General features: G+C 43.6%; 2 protein-coding genes across 4 annotated transcripts in view; one reads left to right on the top strand and one right to left on the bottom strand.

The window, feature by feature from the left end:
• GDPD4 (glycerophosphodiester phosphodiesterase domain containing 4) overlaps positions 1 to 16,808 on the top strand; it is a 53,961-nt gene extending 37,153 nt beyond the window's left edge. Inside the window, exons 12-16 of the mRNA XM_067466214.1 lie at positions 169 to 326; positions 1,632 to 1,779; positions 4,527 to 4,609; positions 8,478 to 8,560; positions 16,699 to 16,808. Coding sequence (XP_067322315.1) covers positions 169 to 326; positions 1,632 to 1,779; positions 4,527 to 4,609; positions 8,478 to 8,560; positions 16,699 to 16,808 — 582 coding nt within the window. The remainder of the gene's footprint in view (positions 1 to 168; positions 327 to 1,631; positions 1,780 to 4,526; positions 4,610 to 8,477; positions 8,561 to 16,698) is intronic.
• The window catches only part of MYO7A (myosin VIIA), a 199,889-nt gene continuing 191,360 nt past the window's right edge, over positions 13,325 to 21,853 (bottom strand). For all 3 annotated transcript variants that reach the window (XM_067466470.1, XM_067466469.1, XM_067466471.1), the window contains 4 exons: positions 21,445 to 21,561; positions 20,109 to 20,192; positions 18,815 to 18,934; positions 13,325 to 16,957 (listed from right to left, as the gene is read on the bottom strand). In XM_067466470.1, coding sequence (XP_067322571.1) covers positions 16,868 to 16,957; positions 18,815 to 18,934; positions 20,109 to 20,192; positions 21,445 to 21,561 — 411 coding nt within the window. In that variant the 3' untranslated portion in view covers positions 13,325 to 16,867. The remainder of the gene's footprint in view (positions 16,958 to 18,814; positions 18,935 to 20,108; positions 20,193 to 21,444; positions 21,562 to 21,853) is intronic.

Here is a 21,853-nt window from a genome sequence, read left to right as displayed (position 1 = left end):
TTGGGGGTCACCACACCATGAGGAACTGTGTTAAGGGGTCACGGCATTCGGAAGGTTGAGAAACACTGGTATAATGCATCAAATATATGCCGTGAGACATGGTGAAAACATTTGGAAAGGGTGGTTGAAGGTATTATAAATAGCATTTCGTTCTTCTGCCCATTGCAGGTCCTTTGGCTGACCAATACAAACAGACAGTATGTACAGGTTCATTCTCCTGGATTCCAGCAGGTTTCAGGCCATGAATTCAGCATCCCTGAGCTCAAGGCGAAAAACATCGTGAAACTTAACTTGGATTACCGAACACTGGCCAGTATAGATTTTCAGTAAGTTTGAACGTCAGAAACCACTTCTTTCTCAGATTGAGGAGGTAACAAACAGAAATCCACGTCTTGATAGATTTGTGGAATATATTGATGGCAAATTTCCATGAGATGTTTGAGATCATCTAACGCAGTGTTTCTCAACCTGGGGGTCGTGAGGGTGGTTTCAGAGGGGTTGCCAAAAACATTTTTGATCATCTTTTAGGAAGAGAAGACTGAAGATCTCTCTGCCTGTCCTTCTGTTCTTTTTTTTGGTGTTGGTGAACTACAACTCCCAGAATTCAAAAACAGCTCCCCTCCCAACCCCACCAGTATCCAATGTTGGCCATGTAGGTAGCATGCTAAGTTTGGTGTACATCCATTGTGGGCTGGGTTCAGAGTGCTCTTCGATTGTGAACTATAAATCCTGGCAATTACAACTCCGAAATGCTAAGGTCTATTTTCCACAAACACCACCAGTGTTCACATTTGGGCATACTGAGTATTCATGCCAAGTTTGGTCCAGATCCATCATTGTTTGAGTCCACAGTGCTCTCTGGATGTAGGTGAACTACAACTCCCAAACTCAAGGTCAATGCCCACCAAACCTTTCCAGTATTTTCTGTTGGTCATGGCAGTTCTGTGTGCCAAGTTTGGTTCAATTCCATCATTGGTGGAGTTCAGAATGCTCTTTGATTGTAGGTGAACTATAAATCCCAACAATTACAACTCCGAAATGTCAAGATATATTTTCCACAAACACCACCAGTGTTCACATTTGGGCATACTGAGTATTTGTGCCAAATTTGGTCCAGATCCATCATTGTTTTGAGTCTGGATGTAGGTGAATTACAACTCCCAAACTCAAGGTCAATGCTCACCAAACTCTTCCAGTATTTTCATGGTCATGGGAGTTCTGTGTGCTAAGACTGGTTCTATTCCAAAACACAAAGACTGGTTCTATTCCATTGTTGGTGGAATTCTTTGATTGTAGGTGAACTATAAATCACAGCAACTACATCTCCCAAATGACAAAATCAATCCCAACCAGTATTCAAATTTGAGCATATTGGTATTTGAGCCAAATTTGGTCCAGTGAATGAAAACATATCCTGCATATCAGATGTTTACATTATGCATATCAGATGTTTACATTAGGATTCAGCCATTGCCCCTACAATAACAGTAGCAAATTTACAATTATGAAGTAGCAATGAAAATAACTTTATGGTTGGGGGTCACCACAAATGAGGAACTGTATTAAGGGGTTGTGGCATTAGGAAGGTTGAGAACCACTGGTCTAACACGAACCTGTGTCTTTGCTTGAAGGAAGTACGCAGAAGCCAACATCACAATTAACCTTTGGGTGGTCAGCGAGCCGTGGCTTTTCTCCTTGGCCTGGTGCTACGGAGTTAATTCTGTCACCACAGACGCTGTGCACAGTCTCAAGGCCCTCAATCAGCCTTACTTCCTCATGGTAAGCCTAGGAAGTGTCTCCCAACATGTACATGTGCCGTTGGTATGGCGCATTTGTAGGAATATTTTCTGTAGCTGCCTCAGTCACTTGTTGGCGTAATGAGTTAAACTCTTGTGCCGGCAGGACTGAAGACTGACACATCACAGGTTCGAGTCCAGGGAGAGCATGGATGACGTCCCTCTGTCAGCTCTAGCTACCCATTTTTTTTGTCGTGTCAGGAGCGACTTGAGAAACTGCAAGTGTGAGAGAATTGGCCATCTGCAAGGACGTTGCCCAGATGATTTGATGTTTTTATCATCCTTGTGGGAGGCTTCTCTCATGTCGCCGTATGAGGTGCTGGAGCTGATAGAGGGAGCTCATCTGCCTCTCCCCGGATTTGAACCCGCAACCTGTCGGTCTTCAGTCCTGCCGGCACAGGGGTTTTACCCTTTGCGCCACTGGGGGCTCCTTTCCAGCTCCCCATGCGGAGACATGAGTGTTCTGTCACCACTGGAGCTGAAATTAAATGCTTCTAAGAGAGGATGCAAGGCTTGCGTCCAGTGGGAAGCCTGGGCCCCCGAGAAGGAACCTTTAGAGGAATTTTCCCTATTAAACAGGCTTTAGGAGACTTAAGCTTAAATACAACAGTCTTTATTAATGAACAAGCAGGGATTGTAAGCTTTCTAAACAGTCTATTGGCTCTTGCAGTCTTGTTTACTGGAAACAGGCACTATCTTCAAGAAACTTTGTTTAAAATTCCCCTTTAAAGCTCCTCCCAGGCTGCTGTGAACTTAAACCTGACTGGTTTGGGTCTGCTACCGGCTGAACTGCGTCTCAGAACCAAACAGACGTACCACCAGGCTTGAAATCAGCGCTGTGAAGCTGTTTCCTGGAACCCTTTGGGAATCTGTAGAGGCCTTTAATCTGTTCTTCCCCAGGAAGTCTTAAAAGACGAAGCCTTTGCACAGGAGGAGCGTCTGTACGCATCCTCTGCCTTGGCTTCCCTTGCTGTGACTAACTGAAAAATGGCCCCTTCCCTCCAAAAGGCAAAAAGGGGGCGGGACCAGGGATCCTAACTATAATTGGCAGGTGGCTTACCCTATAAATGCAAATTATAACAGGAAACCCCCTGCTGCAAAATCCCAAGCATGGGATTGCACACAAACATTTAAACACCGCAAATAAATCTGGAGCTCCTGAACAGCAGTTCCATAACAATGAGAAAAGCCTCCCACAAGAATGGTAATACATCAAAAATATCCGGATGCATGCACACAAAAGTTGGATTTATGCATAACAGGGTGCCAGCAGGAGCCATGGTGCCACAATGGGTTAAATCCTTGTACTGGCTGAACTACTGACCTGAATGTCGGCGGTTTGAATCTGTGAGACGGGGTGAGCTCCTGCCTTTCAGCTCCAGCTTCCCATGCGGGGACATGAGAGAAGCCTCCCACAGGATGGAAACACATCCGAGCACCCCCCGGGCAAGATCTCTGCAGACGGCCAATTCTCTCACACCAGAAATGACTTGCAGTTTCTCTTACTAATGAATTTTTTATAATTAAAAGAATATTGTTACAAGGAAAGTAGGTGAATATTGTGTAGAAGATAGAAAAGTAGGAAATATAAAAGATCAAAAAAAAAAAAAAAAGAAGAAGAAGAAAGCAAAAGGGAAAAAAAACCGTGGTGTACTTCCAAGCTCTTCCCAATCTGGATGTCTCATTTTTCTTACTTGTCAATATTTGAGACTCTTCCTCCTCAGATATTAGGCCTGGGTAACAACGGAAAAATTTGTTTCTAAAATCGATTCGTTTTTTGGGGTTTTTTGCATTTCATTATTTAAAATAATTACAAAATTTTCCTTTAAAAAAGTTCGATATTTATGAAATTTCGTAAATGCGAAAAAAATTACAAAACATTAACGAATCGATTTCCGAAACAATAACGAATCGATTCGTTAATGGCGGACGCGACCGCGAAATACGCTAAAAAACCTCCAAAACCTTCTGAAGCTTCCCTCTCCCTCTGTTGTTGACTGTTGGTGTGATATTATAATTTTTTTTCACTAATTAAACAAAAAACTTGCCCCAGACATGCGGAAATAATAACGAAACGACCTCAAAACAATAACGAAACGAATACAATAACGAAATACGAAGCATTTACAAAACTATTTAAAAATTCGTTTTTTAAAAAAATTGCTCCATAATGGTTCGTTATCGTTTTGTAATTGGAAAAATTAACGAATTATTAACGAATTACGAATTAACAAAACGAAACCGCCCAGCCCTATCAGATATGTCTTTTGATGGCGTGAACTCTTAGGCACAGTTAGTTACTTCCTTGTGTATGTGTGTGTGTTTATGTGAAAGATGATACATCTTCTTACATCTAAGATGCATTTTAAGATTATGTTCTACAATAAATTTTGAAGTTTAGAGCAACATTTAAAAAAAAATCTAAAGGCAACCTTGTTCTGCTCTCCATATTAGTCTGGAATGGGCCAGCCAGGTTTCTCTATATCTTTGTTTACAAATGAGAAATTTCTCAAACATTCCTAGAAAACCAAGGCAATGTGTTGGCCTCTCAACTCTGAAATGGACCAGGTCCTTCATTGTTGAAATCCTCTGCAATGTTGCCCTACTTGTTCATCTTGAGGAGAACAATCATATAGTAGGGAGGGATTGCAAAGGTCCCTTTTTCCAACCTCTTGCCATGCAGCAATGTATGATTGTGATAACAATAATGTTTCTACTGTTCTGTTACAGACACCCCATGAATACAGGACTATGTGGATCATAATAGATGTGGTGGCGATTGTTCTCATCTGTTTCATCTTTGGTCTCCTTCGGTAATGTCCTCTGATATTGATTCCTTTTCTCCACCGTCGTAGCAACCTCAGTCACTTCACTTCACTTCATTTCTTAATTAGTCGCTGTACAGGTACATGATCAAATGTGCAGGACGCACGCACCAGTTGTACAGGTGTGGATGATTATGAAGGGAATTAATCTCAGGCCTCAATTGTGTATAAGAATATATTATAGAGGAGGCCAATTATTGTTTGTAAATTAAGGTAACTGCCACCAACGTGAGGTATTTGAGGTACCACTGATGAGATCTGGCTCTACAGATGCAAATTAATGGAGATGAGACGGTCTTCAACAAAAGTTAACAAGTTTATTGTGTACAAAGCGTATGGTTGCAGGCTGTTAAATAACTTATAGAACTTTGAATATAACTTAGTTTGTAATACAGTCCACTCTTCTAGATGACACAGCTCGTGATTAACTTTTACTGAGGTGAAGCACTTTAGTAAACAATGTTTCCTAATATGAATAGCCTTCCAATTTGATCTTTCCTTGATCAAATCTCTGATCTCTAGTCCTTCCTCGACTAGGGATCTTAACAAGCTTCTTTTAGTCTACTTTAACTAAAGAAACTGGCCAGGTTTCTCCCTTCAGCCCTCTTAGACTGAAAAACCTCCAGCTATTCACATACACTGCTCTCCCAGGCTTTTCAAGCCTCCACACTCACTCACACACTCAGACTGCCCCTTTTCCAAAGACACACATAACTTCTCCTCCTTGGCTCCGCCCACTTCTCACTCTCCTGAGCTAGCCTGCCTGGTCTCCTTGGCAACGCTTACTGTGGATTCAAACCAGATAACTCTAGTTTTAGCTACTGTTACCAACACAAATATACTCTAACAGTTAAACATATACATAGTATCAATGACTTCTGCACAGTCGCTCTCCACCAAGGTGCTCCGAGTGACTTGCAACCTAAAATAGCATTTGTTGTTGTTGTTCATTCGTTCAGTCGTCTCCAACTCTTCGTGACCTCATGGACCAGCCCACGCCAGAGCTCCCTGTCGGCCGTTACCACCCCCAGCTCCCTCAAGGTCAGTCCAGTCACTTCAAGGATGCCATCCATCCATCTTGCCCTTGGTCGGCCCCTCTTCCTTTTGCCTTCCACTTTCCCCAGCATAATTGTCTTCTCTAGGCTTTCCTGTCTCCTCATGATGTGGCCAAAGTACTTCAACTTTGTCTCTAGTATCTTTCCCTCCAGTGAGCAGTCGGGCTTTATTTCCTGGAGGATGGACTGGTTGGATCTTCTCGCAGTCCAAGGCACTCTCAGCACTTTCCTCCAGCACCACAGCTCAAAAGCATCGATCTTCCTTCACTCAGCCTTCCCTAAGGTCCAACTCTCACATCCGTAGGTTACTACAGGGAATACCATGGCTTTGACTAGGCGGATCTTGGTTGCCAGTCTGATGTCTCTACTCTTCACTATTTTATCGAGACTGGACATTGCTCTCCTCCCAAGAAGGAAGCGTCTTCTGATTTCCTGGCCACAGTCTGCATCTGCAGTAACCTTTGCACCTAGAAATACACAGTCTGTCACAGCCTCCACGGTTTCTCCCTCTATTTTCCAGTTGTCAATCATTATATTGTGTAAAATAGCATTTACACAATATAAAAACATTCAACATAAATCATTCAACAGTGACTATTTGGCAAATTAGATCTGAATATATGATGTGAACATATTGGAAATATAGATATTTATACCTTAGAAGCACTGAAATCTAGACAAATCAGATTCTCTCTGTATTGGAAAGCTGACAGGACAAAAGGATGCTGAAGGAGATCTGTGTTGAAAGAGGGAGGAGAAGGGGTGGGCTGTTATCTATACATTCCAGAGGCTTGGTACAGCTTTGTACAGGCCATACCTTCTTACTCCTAAAAGTAAGGAGTCTCTCTCCGTCCCTCCTGACAGGTCAAAATAGGCCCCTTGATGGATCTGAGTAAGCTGAATCCTAGTATTTCTAAAGCTGCTCTTTAGAAAAAAATATGAAGACATGCCTCATGCATGTAGAAAGATATAATTTGATATTTCTATGATGTTAAAGTGACGTAGTGATAATGTTAACATATTTGTTTATCGTGTCAGGACCGTTGCATTTTTAAACAAACAAACAAACAAACAAACAGACAGACAGACAGACAGGGAAAATACAAAGTTTGCAAGCTTGGTAGTTGATTAAATGTCCTTTGACCAGTATCTGGCCACTTGGAGTGCTTCTGGTGTTGCTGTAAGAAGGTCCTCCATTGTGCATGTGGCAGGGCTCAGGGTGCATTGCAGCAGGTGGTCAGTGGTTTGCTCTTCTCCGCACTCGCATGTCGTGGATTCCACTTTGTGGCCCCATTTCTGAAGGTTGGCTCTGCATCTCGTGGTGCCAGAGCGCAGTCTGTTCAGTGCCTTCCAAGTCACCCAGTCCTCTGTGTGCCCAGGGGGGAGTCTCTCATTTGGTATCAGCCATTGATTGAGGTTCTGGGTTTAAGCCTGCCACTTTTGGACTCTCACTTGCTGGGGTGTTCCAGGTAGTGCCTCTGTAGATCTTAGAAAACTATTTCTTGATTTAAGTCGTTGACGTGCTGGCTGATATCCAAACAGGGGATGAGCTGGAAATGTCACTGCCTTGGTCCTTTCACTATTGGCTGCTACTTCCCGGCGGATGTCAGGTGGTGCAATACCGGCTAAACAGTGTAACTTCTCCAGTGGTGTAGGGCGCAGACACCCCGTGATAATGCGGCATGTCTCATTAAGAGCCACATTCACTGTTTTAGCGTGGTGAGATGTGTTCCACACTGGACATGCATCCTTTTGTCCACACTGAGTAGCATAGCACTAGGACAGATGTCTTCACTGTGTCTGGTTGTGATCCCCAGGTTGTGCCAGTCAGCTTTCGTATGATATTATTTCTAGCGCCCACTTTTTGCTTGATATTTAGGCAGTGCTTCTTGTAGGTCAGAGCACAGTCCAGAGTGACTCCCAGGTATTTGGGTGTGCTCCAGTGGGATTCCTTCCCAGGTGATCCTCAGAGCTTGGGATGCTTCTCTGTTCTTGAGATGAAAAGCACACGTCTGTGTTTCAGATGGATTAGGGATCAGCTGGTTTTCCCTGTAATAGACAGTAAGAGCACCTAGAGCTTCGGAGCGCTTCTGTTCAACCATCTCAAAGCTCCCTTCTTGAGCAGTAATGTCACGATCATCAGCATAGATGAAACTCTCTGTACCTTCTGGCAGTGGCTGGTCATTTGTGCAAATGTTGAACATTGATGGAGCAAGCACACTCCCCTAAGGCAGGGGGACATGAGAGAAGCCTCCTCGCGGGATTGCAAGACATCCGGGCGTCCCTTGGGCAACGTCTTCATAGATGGCTGATTCTCTCAGTCCAGAAGCAACCAAAAGCGACTTGCAGCATGCAAATGTTAACGTATGTAGAGGCATGCTTCTTTGTTTGCCTGCATTTGCAGATGTATAAAAGGGAAAGTCAACGGCTTTATCCTCACTCTGGTTTACTTTTGGAGGAGATTCCACAGCAGGGTCTCAGCTGAAAATAAAACCGTACTTTTCTGCCTCAAACAAAGGATTGCTCTTGGCATTATCTTTCCTATCAGCTGCAACAGATCCAGTTTGCTCTTAAAATAACAGCATACTTTGCTAAAAGAAATTCCTGTTCATGAATATAGCAGATTTCAATTATTCCCAATTCTTGTAATAGATTTCTTTTTGGTAAATCCTTATGACAGACCCACAAAATACCCTAGAATTGCATTACCATACTTATATTTTATGTAAGAGGAGCTTAGGTGTAATGGATTGGGAACAAGTCTGCTGGTCTCATGAAAATGGCTTTTCCTTCCCTTCCAGGTGGAAAGTGGTGGGCCACTTTAGCTGTCTGAGTCGGAGAAACAAGGTCCATGAGAGAGATTCATGCAGCTCACTTCAAAGAGGTGAGCCCTATTCTCCCTGGGGTTGTGCCATTTTTCTCTTGGGTCAAACTTAAGGAGTTAATAGTCATCCAAACTTGGGAGGAGGCCCTTCTGATGGTATCAAATTAAAAAATAAATACTGCTTTGACCAAAGAAAGCATTGCACATAGTTGCCTCTCTGCCTTTTTGAATATGCTTTCCATTATCTACATGAAACCGCTGGGTGAGGTCATCCGACGTTTTGGAGTTCAGTGTCATCTGTATGAAGATGACACACAACTCTATTACTCATTGCCACCTAAATCCAAGGAAGCTCCCTGGATCCTGGACCAGTGCCTGACAGCTGTGATGGGCTGGATGAGGGCTAACAAACTGAAGCTTGATCCAGACAAGACAGGTCTTCCTGGTCAGTTGCGAGGCCGATCAGGATATAGAATGGCAACTTGTGCTCAATGCGATTACGCTCCCCCTGAGGACACAGGTCTGCAGTTTGGGGGTCCTCCTGGACTCAGCCTTGATGCTTGAAGATCAGGTGTTGGCGGTGGCTGGAAGGACCTTAACAACAGTTAAAACTGGTGACCATACCTCGAGAAACATGACTTAGCCATGGTGGTCCATGCCTTAGTTACATCTAGAATGGATTACTGCAATGCTATTGTCCTCCCAACCCTGCTATATGCCTGCGAAACGTGGATTGTCTACAGACATCACATGCAACTCCTGGAACGATTCCATCAGCGCTGCCTCCGGAAAATCCTGCAAATCTCCTGGGAAGACAAGCGGACAAACGTCAGCATGCTGGAAGAAGCAAAGACCACCAGCATTGAAGCGATGGTCCTCTGCCATCAACTCTGCTGGGCCGGCCACGTTGTCCGGATGCCTGACCACCACCTCCCAAAGCAGTTGCTGTACTCTGAACTTAAGAACAGAAAACGGAACGTTGGTGGGCAGGAAAGAGATTTAAAGATGGCCTCAAAGCCAACCTTAAAATCTCTGGCATAGACACTGAGAACTGGGAAGCCCCGGCCCTTGAGCGCTCCAGCTGGAGGTCAGCTGTGACCAGCAGTGCTACAGAATTCAAGGAGGCACGAGTGGAGGGCAAAAGACAGAAACGTGCCAGGAGGAAGGCGCGTCAAGCCAACCCCGACCGGGACCGCCTTCCACCTGGAAACCAATGCCCTCACTGTGGGAGAAGATGCGGGTCAAGAATAGGGCTCCACAGCCACCTGTGAACCCACAAGGAAACCCATCATGGAAGACCATCTTACTCGTCCAACGAGGGATCGCCTAAGTAAGTAAAGTAAGTAAGTAAGTAAATACTGCAATACATTCTGTGTGGGGTCAAGGGCCGGCCTCCCGCTTCGCCCAGCAGCCTTATATAGGCTGCGCTGGGCCTGGCAGGCCCATACCTGCTTCGGGTTGTCCTCCCACCCACCCTGCTCGATTTCTGTTGTTGTATAGTGTTGCTGTTTTTTGGTCATTATCTGTTCGTCACAACTTGTGTTGGCATGTGGCATGGGCCCTGGATCTGGTTTCTGCCCCTCTGCTACTGGCCGAGGAGGGAACATACGGCGGTTCCCAGGGGTACTATGTTTTGCTGCCCGGTATTGTGCCCGGTATTGTGTCATCTCTGGTTCTGCTGGTGGGAGGAGTGTCGCCCATCCACGTGCAATTTGTAAAATGAATAACTAATGTAGGAAATTAAATATAACTTCTTGTCTCTGTTTTGGGAGCATTGTTTGCTTGTTGCCAGTATTTGGTCTAGGTCAAAAAACCAAATTTTCACCCTTATATTGTTACAGAACATGATTCAATGACAACGGTGGCCTAAAAGACTGGCATGGAGATGTCCATCATCTAAACAGGAGATTGTTTCACATCCATGAGCTGCCCCTCCAGAAAGCTACAGATTGGAATATACTTGGACTTGTCGAGAGAGATGAGGAACTGTACGGATTTTCATGGACTCTGATTTTCTGGGCTACTTTCAGGAGAAGATGAATGAATCCCTGTCTTTCATGATTTAGAGGCACAGAGACTTCCCAGATTGTTTTAGCTGGACAATGCAAATGGATTTTATCTTGGTATTTCTCAGCATCATGGACTAAGGTCTCATTGAGCCCCTCTTTGGAATCTACTTGAAAGGAAATCTGTTTTCAGCCTTTCAGAAATAGACTCTTGCCAGGAAGAAATTTTGGGAAAGTGTCCTCCTTAGCTGTGCCATCAGCCCCATATAAATGGATGTTTTCATAACCTATGAGAGTCACAAATAGAGGACATCTCAAAGGAAACTTTATAGAGGTTGGTGGATTAAAAAAACCCCGCTGTTGATCCTTTGACATGTATGGATGATCCCCTGTACACTGCCCATTTGATTTTAAAAATTGATTCTTAAGATGGATATGCAAAGGAAATGTATCTAGAAAACAGAAATATTCTGTGGCCCAGAGAAAGCCAACCAATGTCAACCAGTGTCAGACCTTAAGCAAGTGGGGTCCGGGAACCAAGACTTGAGCCAAACATTGAAACCAAGAATTTAGACCAGAAATCAGGGCTGCTAAAGATGATGCCCACGATCCTACATCAGGTCACTGTAGGATCTAGGAGTCAGGGTCTGAGCCAGAGATTGAGAGCATGAGCCAGAAGTCAGAGCCACTAAGGACCATGGCGGCAATTCTACGCCAAGATTGCATGCTGCCTCTGCTACTGGAAGGCATATTTCCAGACTTCTGCGTATTCTGCTGCCAAGAGGGGCTGACCAATCAATGGTGCTTCCGGGTACATTTCTGTTACCAAAGAAAGAAAGCTGATGCCATTCTCCTGGAGCTCCAGAGGTCTGTGAGGGCAACCTTATTTCAGTGGAGTTACTCAAGATCCAGGTCAATAGCCATAACTTTCTTCCTTTAGCTACAGAACTACAGTTGGGGTGGATACTGATTGGTTGCCTCTCTCTGTGCAGTAAATAGCTTTGGCAATGTCCCAATGGCTAGTAAACATCCTTGGAAATATATCTATTTGATTATTGCGAAAGGAAGTATAGGATGTCTCCATATGCAACATCAAAAAATATATATCTGACTGTAATCCTGCAGCATCCCCATGGCTAGAAAACATCCTTGGGAGTGTATCTATTTGATTATTGTGTAAGGAAGTATAGGATGTCTCCTTACGCAACATCAAAAAATATATATCTGACTGTAATCCTGCAACGTCCCCATGGCTAGAAAACATCCTTGTGAATGTATCTATTTGAATATTGCGTAAGGAAGCATAGGGTATCTCCTTACGCAACATCAGAAAATATATATCTGACTTTAATCCTGCAACATGCCCATGGCTAGAAAACATCCTTGGGAGTGTATCTATTTGAATATTGCGTAAGGAAGTATATGATATCTCCTTATGCAACATCAAAAAAGATATAGCTGACTGTAATCCTGCAACGTCCCCATGACTAGAAAACATCCTTGGGAGTGTATCTATTTGAATATTGCGTAAGGAAGTAGAGGATGTCTCCTTATGCAACATCAATATATATATAGCTGACTGTAATCCGGCAATGTCCTACTGGCTAGAAAACATCCTTGGGAATGTATCTATTTGAATATTGCGTAAGGAAGTATAGGATATCTCTTTACGCAACATAAAAATGTATATCTGTAATCCTGAGTTACATGAATATATATACATACAAACATACAGGATTCCAGCATAGGTTTGACCAGCCAAAGTACACACCTCAATAGGAAGCCTTAATAGTCTATCTCTCTCGTAAGGAAGTATAGGATGTCTCCTTACGCAACATCAAAAATGTATATCTGTAATTCTGAGCTACATGATATACATGATAAATGTATATCTGTAATTCTGAGCTATATATATATTAACAGGATTCCAGCTTAGGTTTGACCAGCCAAAGTACACACCTCAATAGGAAGCCTTAATAGTCTATCTCTTGAGGACAGCCAGGGTCCAGGCAGGGTAGAAAATATCTGGGTATATCTGGTCCACCATCTTTGTCTGACCAAAAGCAGGGCATGAGGTCAATATTTATTTCAGTCTTGGATAAGTATAACTCGGAAAAGGTCTGAATGGATCAGATCAAACACTTATATCTGGTCCACCATCCTTTGGCAGACCAAACATCTGACCAAAAGCAGGGCATGAGGTCAGTATTGATTCCAGTGTTGGGAACATGTTGCTCCTCTGACTCAGTACAAGGAACAGCACAGTGCTATGGCTCCTTCTTTGTGTGAAGCATGGGAAGTACTATGAAAAGATGGGCGTCTTCCTTTAGCCTATCCAGGGGTATCTCATTGGTCATAGAGGAGTCTCTTGGTGCAGATAGGCATTTCCTAACATGGCTTTTCCAATGTTTTCTTGCATGGCCTGGCAAGGCAGTTTTTGTATTTTGCAGATGATAATATGAAGGAGTGCTAAGAAAAGCCTTTGTTTGTGACCAGAATGCTCCTGGTCTGTAATATATCTGGAAGTGCCTCTGCATTTCAGTTCAAAGTTGTGATGCTATTGGGCACGTGGAACCCCATCTGATTGTGCATTGAGTTGTGAAACATTGCCATCCAGTTTGAAGATGGCATAGTACAATCAAATGTGCAACTCTTGTGTGTGTGGATTTGTTGACATTGCATTTATCCATTTGTTGACATTGACGTTGCATTTATCCATGATGCGTATCCTGACATTTCAGTCCCAATACCGGAAGTATATCTGTAAAATAATATTTTTTGCTTGTGTTATAAAATAATATATACTTGCTCTCATTCCTTGTTTTCTCTCAAAATGTTTTGCTTTAATTGGAATGTTCCACCGCAACAACCATTCCGTATCACTTCTCATGTATGAACACGACAAACAGAGGCAGACACACAAAATGCAACACATAGACTGGATCCACTCCTTCCCAAAAATGACTTCGAAAACAAGAAAAAGACACACACCAAAAAAATATTGGAATTTATGCAGTAAGACATATTGGGATGTAGGCCAACCCTGGAAGTTGCACAGCATGAGCCAAAGGGTACAAGTGGCACCGTTATTATGTCGAAAACCTGGTCCGATTCACTCCCTCGTCGAAGTGATTCCAGTTGAGGAAAGACATCTTGAAACAAAATATGGGCTTGGATGTAGGTGTGTGAGTGTCTCCCAGAGCCATAATGAACCAGAAGCCTTGGATTTGGAAACTCGTGAATCTATGAAGAGTCCTGCCAAGTGTGCAAATTTCCGACGGCACACCTGTGCCTTTCATTCGCTGCAGGAGGGGAAATTCCCAACGGATGGTGCCTTTCAACCTTCTTGAAATATATTCCACAGCCACTAGACACCCAAATGCGGGGTGGTCCCCAAGAAGACCATATTAAAATATTGGGGGGGGGGGGATCTCCTTGTATACTTGGAGTGGAACCCTACTGAAAATATTTCAAACCCAGTTTTTGAAAAAGGAATTGCAAACCAAAGTCAGACTTTCGATCACACCTGGGGCACATTTTATGATGTAAAAAAGGTAAAGATTTCCCCTGACATTAAGTCTAGTCGTGACCGACTCTGGGGTGTGGTGCTCATCTCCATTTCTAAGCTGAAGAGTCGGCATTGTCCATAGACACCTTTGAGGTCATGTGGCCAGCATGACTGCATGGAGTGCTGTTACCTTCCCGCCGGAGCAGTACCTATTGATCTACTTACACTTGCATGTTTTCAAACTGCTAGTTTGGCAGAAGCTGGGCCTAACAGCAGGAGCTCACCACGCTCTCTGGATTTAAACTGCCAATCTTTTGGTCAGCAAGTTCAGCAGCTCAGCAGCTTAACCCACTGCGCCAACAGGGGCCCCTATTTTATGATGATTTTGGCCAAAAATGCAGTTTTGTAGCTTTGAAAAGGGGAAATTGCTCATGCTGAAGTTTCTTATCTCCGTTTCCAAAGGATGGAAATGCTGGTTTCGCAATTCAAAATATCCAAATATTGCTATTCAAAGTTTTCTCTTGAAATGGTTTTTAAGAACTGATCAGCAATGGTAAGGTAAATGTAAAGGTTTTCCCCTTGACATTAAGTCTAGTCGTGTCCGACTCTGGAGAGTGGTGCTCATCTCCATTTCTAAGCTGAAGAGTCGGCGTTGTCCATAGACACCTTCGTGGTCATGTGGCCAGCATGACTGCATGGAGCACTGTACCTTCCCGCTAGAGTGATACCTATTGATCTACTCACACTTGCATGTTTTCAAACTGCTAGGTTGGCAGAAGCTAGGGCTAACAGTGGGAGCTCACACCATTCCCCAGATTCGAAACCACCAACCTTTTGGTCAGCAAGTTTAGCAGCTCAGTGGTTTAACTTGCTGCGCTACCAGGGGCCCCTATTTTATTATGATTTTGGCCAAAATGCAGTTTTGTAGCTTGGAACTGGGGAAATTGCTTATGCTGAAGTTTCTTACTTCCACTTCCAAAGAATGGAAATGCTGGTTGCGCAATTAAAAATGGCCAAATAGTGCTATTCAAAGTTTTCTCTTGGAACAGTTTTTAAGAATTGATCAGCAAAGGAAAGGTAAAGGTAAAGGTTTTCCCCTTGACATTAAGTTTTCTCTTGGAACAGTATCTACCTTTCCATTTTTTAAAGAACCGATCAGCAGAGGGAGGTTTTAAGTTTTTTCCTGCTTTGTGGACCAATTGGGAAGGTTCAAATGCTTATAATAATTTCATCTTTCTCCTCGCTTCCTTCCTAAACCATACCTGGGGATTCAAATCTTAAGAATGTTTACTTATATATCTTTCCCAATGGTCCTCCGCCATCAACTCCGCTAGACCGACCACATTGTCCAAATGCCTGACCACCGTCTCCCAAAGCAGTTGCTCTACTCCGAATGGAAAATGCAATGTTGGAGGACAGGAAAAGAGATTTAAAGATAGGCTCAAAGCCAACCATAAAAACTGGGCATAGACACTGAGAATCGGGAAGCCCTGGCCCTTGAGCGCTCCGGCTGGAGGTCAGCTGTGACCAGCAATGCTGTAGAATTTGAAGAGGCACAAATGGAGGGAGAAAGGGAGAAACGTGCCAAGAGGAAGGTGCGTCAAGCCAACCCCAACCGGGACCACCTTCCACCTGGAAACCAATGTCCTCACTGCAGGAAAACATGCAGGTCAAGAATAGGGCTTCACAGTCACCTACGGACCAGTACACCAATCTTAGAAGACAATCCTACTCGGACAACGAGGGATTGCCTAAGTAAGTAAGTAAGTAAGTAAGTAAGTAAGTAAGTAAAGAATCTTAATAGCAATTCCTCCTTTTCCCAATAATTATGGAACTTCTGCCTTCTTGGTAAGTTAGTGAATTTTCACCATTTTCTGCATGATAGTTCTGCACAAACTCTAAACTGGAAGCAATCACTGTCAACCATTCCTTCTGACCAAAAGCCAAGATGAGAAACTTTGCACACGATGTTAAACTTACCTGCTTAGAAATGGGTCCCCTGATCAGAGCTTTTTAATTATCTCCTCCTCATGAGGAGGAGGCGGATCTGTCCAAACCAAACTTTGAAACGGTCTCCAAATCTTTTTCCTCTGCTGAGAAAAACCATTCTCCACCCCATACTAAATAAATAAAAGGAGTTTCTAAAACACTGCAAAACCAAACCTCCTTGAACAAGGTCCTCTATTGCACATTTAAGCTTTGTGACCCATATATGTTCCACGCTTCTTGATCAATCGCCTTCTTTCCTTTCCTTTTGTGTATGAAATGTATAACTTTTCCTTGGACTTTTAAATGGAATTGAAAATGGAATGGAAAAAAAAAGAATACGGTAGTTTTTTTTCCTTTCTCTTCCCCTCCAAAAGGCTCAGCTCTGAACCCAAAAGAGTCTCCTATTTTTAGCCCAGTGCCTTGGTCCATAAACCTCTTTGTTGATACTTTTGATTTGAAAGACGCCCCCGCCCCCAAAGAAGCAGTGCATCGTGTTTCCACACTCGGTCCATGAAAACTCCTACTGTTTTGGTTCCATATTAAAAATAAAAAATAATAACCACACTGGAGTTTTGCTGTACCGCAGTCTGAACGAAGCGCCGAGGCTCAAATCCAGAACAAGAAAGGAATAAGTGTGTGTCGGTGTGAGTGAAAAAGGAAAGGCTGCGCTCAGAGATAGTCATCCTCGCTTGAAGGGGAGGTCAGTCCGCAGTCCTCCGAGTCGGAGTCTGACATGCTTTCCGAAGGAGTCCGGCTCATCTTCCACACGTTGGTGGAGAAGGTCTTCCCCCAGCTGCAGGGGTAGCCCACCGCCCTCAGCTGGCACAGCAGCGCCAGAGCCTTTGGCCAGTGGCCGCTCTCAGTTCACTTGCTGCCTTTGGCGCTCCGTTGCTTGCTCATCGCCGTCAGCATCTGGCTGATGTAGGAGGTCAAGAGATCATCCATCTTGTAGCCCTGGAAAAAAGAAAGAGGAATCATAGTGAAGAGAGAGGGGGCCAGGGGGACAGTTCCACCTTGTCTCCTGTGCACAACCTGGGGATCACAACCAGATAAAGTGAAGACATCTTCCCTTGCGCTTGGCTACTCTGCTGATAAGTACGCATGCCCAGTGTGGAATACTTCTCACCACGCTAAAACAGTAGATGTGGCTCTTAATGAGACATGCCGCATTATCACAGGATGTCTGCGCCCTACACTACTGGAGAAATTACACTGTTTAGCCGGTATTGCACCACCTGACATCTGCCAGGAAGTAGCAACCAATAGTGAAAGGACCAAGGCAGTGACATCTCCAGCTCATCCCCTGTTTGGGTATCAGCCAGCACGTCAACGACTTAAATCAAGAAATAGTTTTCTAAGATCTACAGAGACACTCGCTGGAACACCTCAGCAAGTGAGAGTCCAAAAGTGGCAGGCTCAAACCCAGATGGCTGATACCCAATGAGAGACTCCCTGCTGGGCACACAGAAAACTGGGCGACTTGGAAGGCACTGAACAGACTGCGCTCTGGCACCATGAGATGCAGAGCCAATCTTAAGAAATAGGGTCAAAAAGTGGAATCCATGACATGCGAGTGTGAAGAAGAGCAAACCACTGACCACCTGAGCCCTGCCACATGCACAATGCACCTTCTTGCAGCAACACCAGAAGCACTCCAAGTGGCCAGCTACTGGTCAAAGGACATTTAATTAACTACCAAGCTTTCAAACTTTGTGTTCTGTATGTTTGTTTGTTTTTGTTAAAAATGTAATACAAATGTCTGGTTGCTGCTGACACGATAAATAAATAATCATATCTCCTTTCTGCCTTCTCTTCTACAGGCTAAACATGCCCAGCCCTTTAAGCCGAACCACAGAGGGCTTGCTCTTCAAACCCTTGATCATTTTAGTCACGCTTTCCTGGAAATATTCCAGCTTAGAGTCAACATCCCTCTTCAATTGCAGTGCCCAGAGTTGGACACAGTGTGATTCCTGGTGTGGTCTGACCAAGGCAGAATAGAGAAGAGGGGGAGTGTGACTTCCCTGGAGCTATACACTAGACTCCTATTTATGCAGGATAAAATCCCTTTTTTTTTTTGCCGCCGCATGACATTGTTGGCTCATGTTTAACTTCCTGTTCATGAGGACTCCACATTCTCACACATCCTGCTGTCAAGCCAGACATTGGGTTTTTGTAGGTTTTTCGGACTATATGTCCATATTCTAGAGGCATTATCTCCTGATGTTTTGCCTGCATCTATCACAGGCATCCTCAGAGATTGTGAGGTCAGGCATTGTCCCACATTCTGTATCTTTGCATTTCATCTTTTTTCTGCCTAAGATTCTCTTCCATTTGTCCCTGTTGAACTTCATTTAGTTAGTTTTGGCCCATCATCCCTTCAATCTGTTAAGATCGTTTTGAATTCTGCTCCTGTCTTCTGGAGTATTGGCTCTCCCTCCCAATTTGGTCCCGTCTGCAAACTTGATGATTATGCCTTCTAACCCTTCATCTAAGTCATTAATAAAGATGTTAAACAGGACCTGATCCAGGAAGGAAACCTGAGGCACTCCGCTCGTCACTTCTTTCCAGGATGAAGGGGAAGCATTGGGGAGAATTACCCTCTGGGTTTGTTCACTTAACAAACGCTTAAAGGACAAAGAAAAAACATCACACCCATCAACTTAGTGCAGGCATAGACTAATTTCACCCTCCAGGTGTTTTGGACTTCAACTCCCACAATTGTGGGAGTTGAAATCCAAAACACCTGGAGGGCCAAAGTTGGTCCATGCCTGTCTTAGTGGACCACAAGAGAAATAAACATATCTTCCTTACCAATGAGGTCTCACAGAGTAGTTTGCTTCCTCGTACCAAGTTGCCAATAGTAATGTGGAAGTAGGTGTTTCCGCTGCTCCAGTTGGAAATCTTTGTGAATGGGTGAGTAATGAGAATGTCCTAGGGAAATGGAGAATGTCGTTAGGTGCCTCGTTAATCTAAGTTTCCACTAGGAGTGAGAAATTCTAAAATTGCCTTTCAAACATGATGTTTTTTGCTGAACTTTCCAGGTCTCTATACCCTGTTTCCTGAAAATAAGACAGTATCTTATATTGTTTTTTGCACCCAAAAATGCACTAGGTCTTATTTTCAGGGGATGTCTTATTTTTCCATGAAGAAGAATTCACATGTATTGTTGAACAAAAAAATGAACATTTATTATATACTGTACAGTAGTTGTCAGTATATAATAAACATACTGGCCCTCATACAGTAGGCTACAAAGGGAGCATGCTTCCAAACAAAAACTTTGCCAGGTCTAACTTTTGGGGGAGGCCCAAAAAGTTAGCAGTTCAGCAAAACCTCTGCTAGGTCCTATTTTCAGAAGATGTCTTATTTTTGGGGAAACAGGGTATTATGATGTCCGGTTCATTCGTTCAGTCGTCTCCGACTCTTCGTGACCTCATGGACCAGCCCACGCCAGAGCTCCCTGTCGGCCGTCACCACCCCCAGCTCCTTCAAGGTCAGTCCAGTCACTTCAAGGATGCCATCCATCCATCTTGCTGTTGGTCGGCCCCTCTTCCTTTTGCCTTCCACTTTCCCCAGCATAATTGTCTTCTCTAGGCTTTGCTGTCTCCTCATGATCTGGCCAAAGGACTTCAACTTTGTCTCTAGTCTCCTTCCCTCCAATGAGCAGTCGGGCTTTATTTCCTGGAGGATGGACTGGTTGGATCTTCTCGCAGTCCAAGGCACTCTCAGAACTTTCCTCCAACACCACAGCTCAAATGCATCTCTCTTCCTTTGCTCAGCCTTCCCTAAGGTCCAGCTCTCACATCCGTAGGTGACTACAGGGAATACCATGGCTTTGACTAGGCAATGGATCTTTGTTGCCAGTCTGATGTCTCTACTCTTTACTATTTTATCGAGACTGGACATTGCTCTCCTCCCAAGAAGGAAGCGTCTCCTGATTTCCTGGCCATATTATTATGTCCAGAGCTATGGAATATTATTTTTTCAAGCCATGACTCCTAGAATTGTTTAGCCACATTGAAGATTCAGGGTATTTTCATTCTCCATTTGCTCTCTTTCTTCCATATGTCTCATAAGTTCTGCACACTCAGAAACTACAACTTACCTTGGTTTTGCGATCGATGAGGCTGACACCATGCTTGTTGATGGCAATAAGGAGGAGTTCTGGGTAATTTGGATCAGTAGTTTGCTATGCAGAATGGAAAACAGATTATAGGTTGGGAAAACGGTATGGAACCACACAGGTACTATTGTAACAGAAATGGCCCCAATGTTTAGGCCATGTTTCTGGGTATCAGGATGTAGGTTGTTAAGGCATGTAAATTGTAAACAATGTGACATCTTCCCCATCCCATTCCCTGGAATCTCTAGATCACTGCTTCTTAAACTGTGGATCCTGACTCCAAATGGTCTCACGTAAACATTGGCAGCAATAAAAGGTTTACTAGGCTGTTGTAGTTTTTCGGGCTATATGGCCATGTTCTAGAAGCATTATCTCCTGACATTTCGCCTGCATCTATGATTATGAGGTTTCTGAGGATGCTTGTCATAGATGCAGGCAAAACATCAGGAGAGAATGCTTCTATATCATGTCCATATAGCCTGAAAAACCTACAACAACCTAGTAATTCCAGCCATGGAAGCTTTCGACAATACAATAAAAGGTTTTCTGTGTGTCACCTTGGCTGTTTACACAAATGTGTTGTGCAGTGTTTACACTTCAGTCTTCAGAAGATACTTCAGTTGTACTTTATATAAAGGAAAACCAGCTTATTTAGCAAGCCTTGCAGATGCTGATTTGTTATCAGGAAATTTCTGATGCTTATGCACACACATATATACCCACATACATACACACACACACACAGCAGAGTTTTAGCACAGCTGGTTAATCGCCAGTGGCAATAGATCACTGATGACCAGAAGATGGCAAGTTCGAAGCCTGAATTGGATTGAGCACCTGACTGTCAGCCTAAGTTCACCGTCCACCTAAGCAGTTCGAAAACAACTTAGATGTGAGTAGAGAAATTAGACACCGTTTTAGCGGGGAGGTATTTTACAACACTGAACAAGGAGGGAAACTATGATAAAAAAGGGCTCATTGTCACAGCAGATAGAGTTCCAGTACACCCCTGTGGCCATAATTGAGCATAACCTCCAAGCGACAAAGTTGGAAAATGCCGAAATACCTCTATCTGTCTGTGTTGTATGTCTAAGCTTGCACTGAATATTTCCCATGTATGTGTGCATCGTAATCCACTCTGAGTCCCCTTTGGGGTGAGAAGGATGGAATATAAATGCTCTAAATAAATAAATAAACAAACCTATATATGTTAACATTTCTCAGGTCAAAAAGAGGTCACAAGTGGAAATGTTTAAGAAGCTCTGCTCTAGATAACAGAACCAAAAAGAAAGAAAGAAAGAGAAAGAGGCATTTCTACCTTCACTTCAAAGAAAGCTGATCCAAACGTAGGCCACTTGAATACTATCTTGAGGAAGGCAAGCTTGGCTTCTTCTCTCGTTTTACCTGCATGCTTGTTGAAATAGGCCACAATTGACTGCAAGAGAAAGGAACACACAATGTGCACGATGCGTCACAATCTGGGAAACCGGTACGGTTCTGGCCAAAGCTTGTAAGTCTCAGTGGATTTCCATAACTAAGCTCTTAAGTTAGTATCTAAAAAGCTGTTCCTAACAGAGTTCAGAAAAAAAAAATACTTGCTTGGATTCCAACTTTGATATTTCCCTCATGCATACTTTGCTGGGGAATTCTGGAAGTTATAATTGGATAGACAACGAGGAAATACCAACAGCAGATCTGCTTTGAAGATCTAAGCATTCTGTAGAGCA

The sequence above is a fragment of the Anolis sagrei genome, chromosome 3 (assembly GCF_037176765.1).
Source record: "Anolis sagrei isolate rAnoSag1 chromosome 3, rAnoSag1.mat, whole genome shotgun sequence".
In the NCBI taxonomy this organism is placed as follows: domain Eukaryota; kingdom Metazoa; phylum Chordata; class Lepidosauria; order Squamata; family Dactyloidae; genus Anolis; species Anolis sagrei.
The sequence above is the reverse complement of the archived record's forward strand: the minus strand, read 5'-3'. Positions and strand labels throughout refer to the sequence as shown.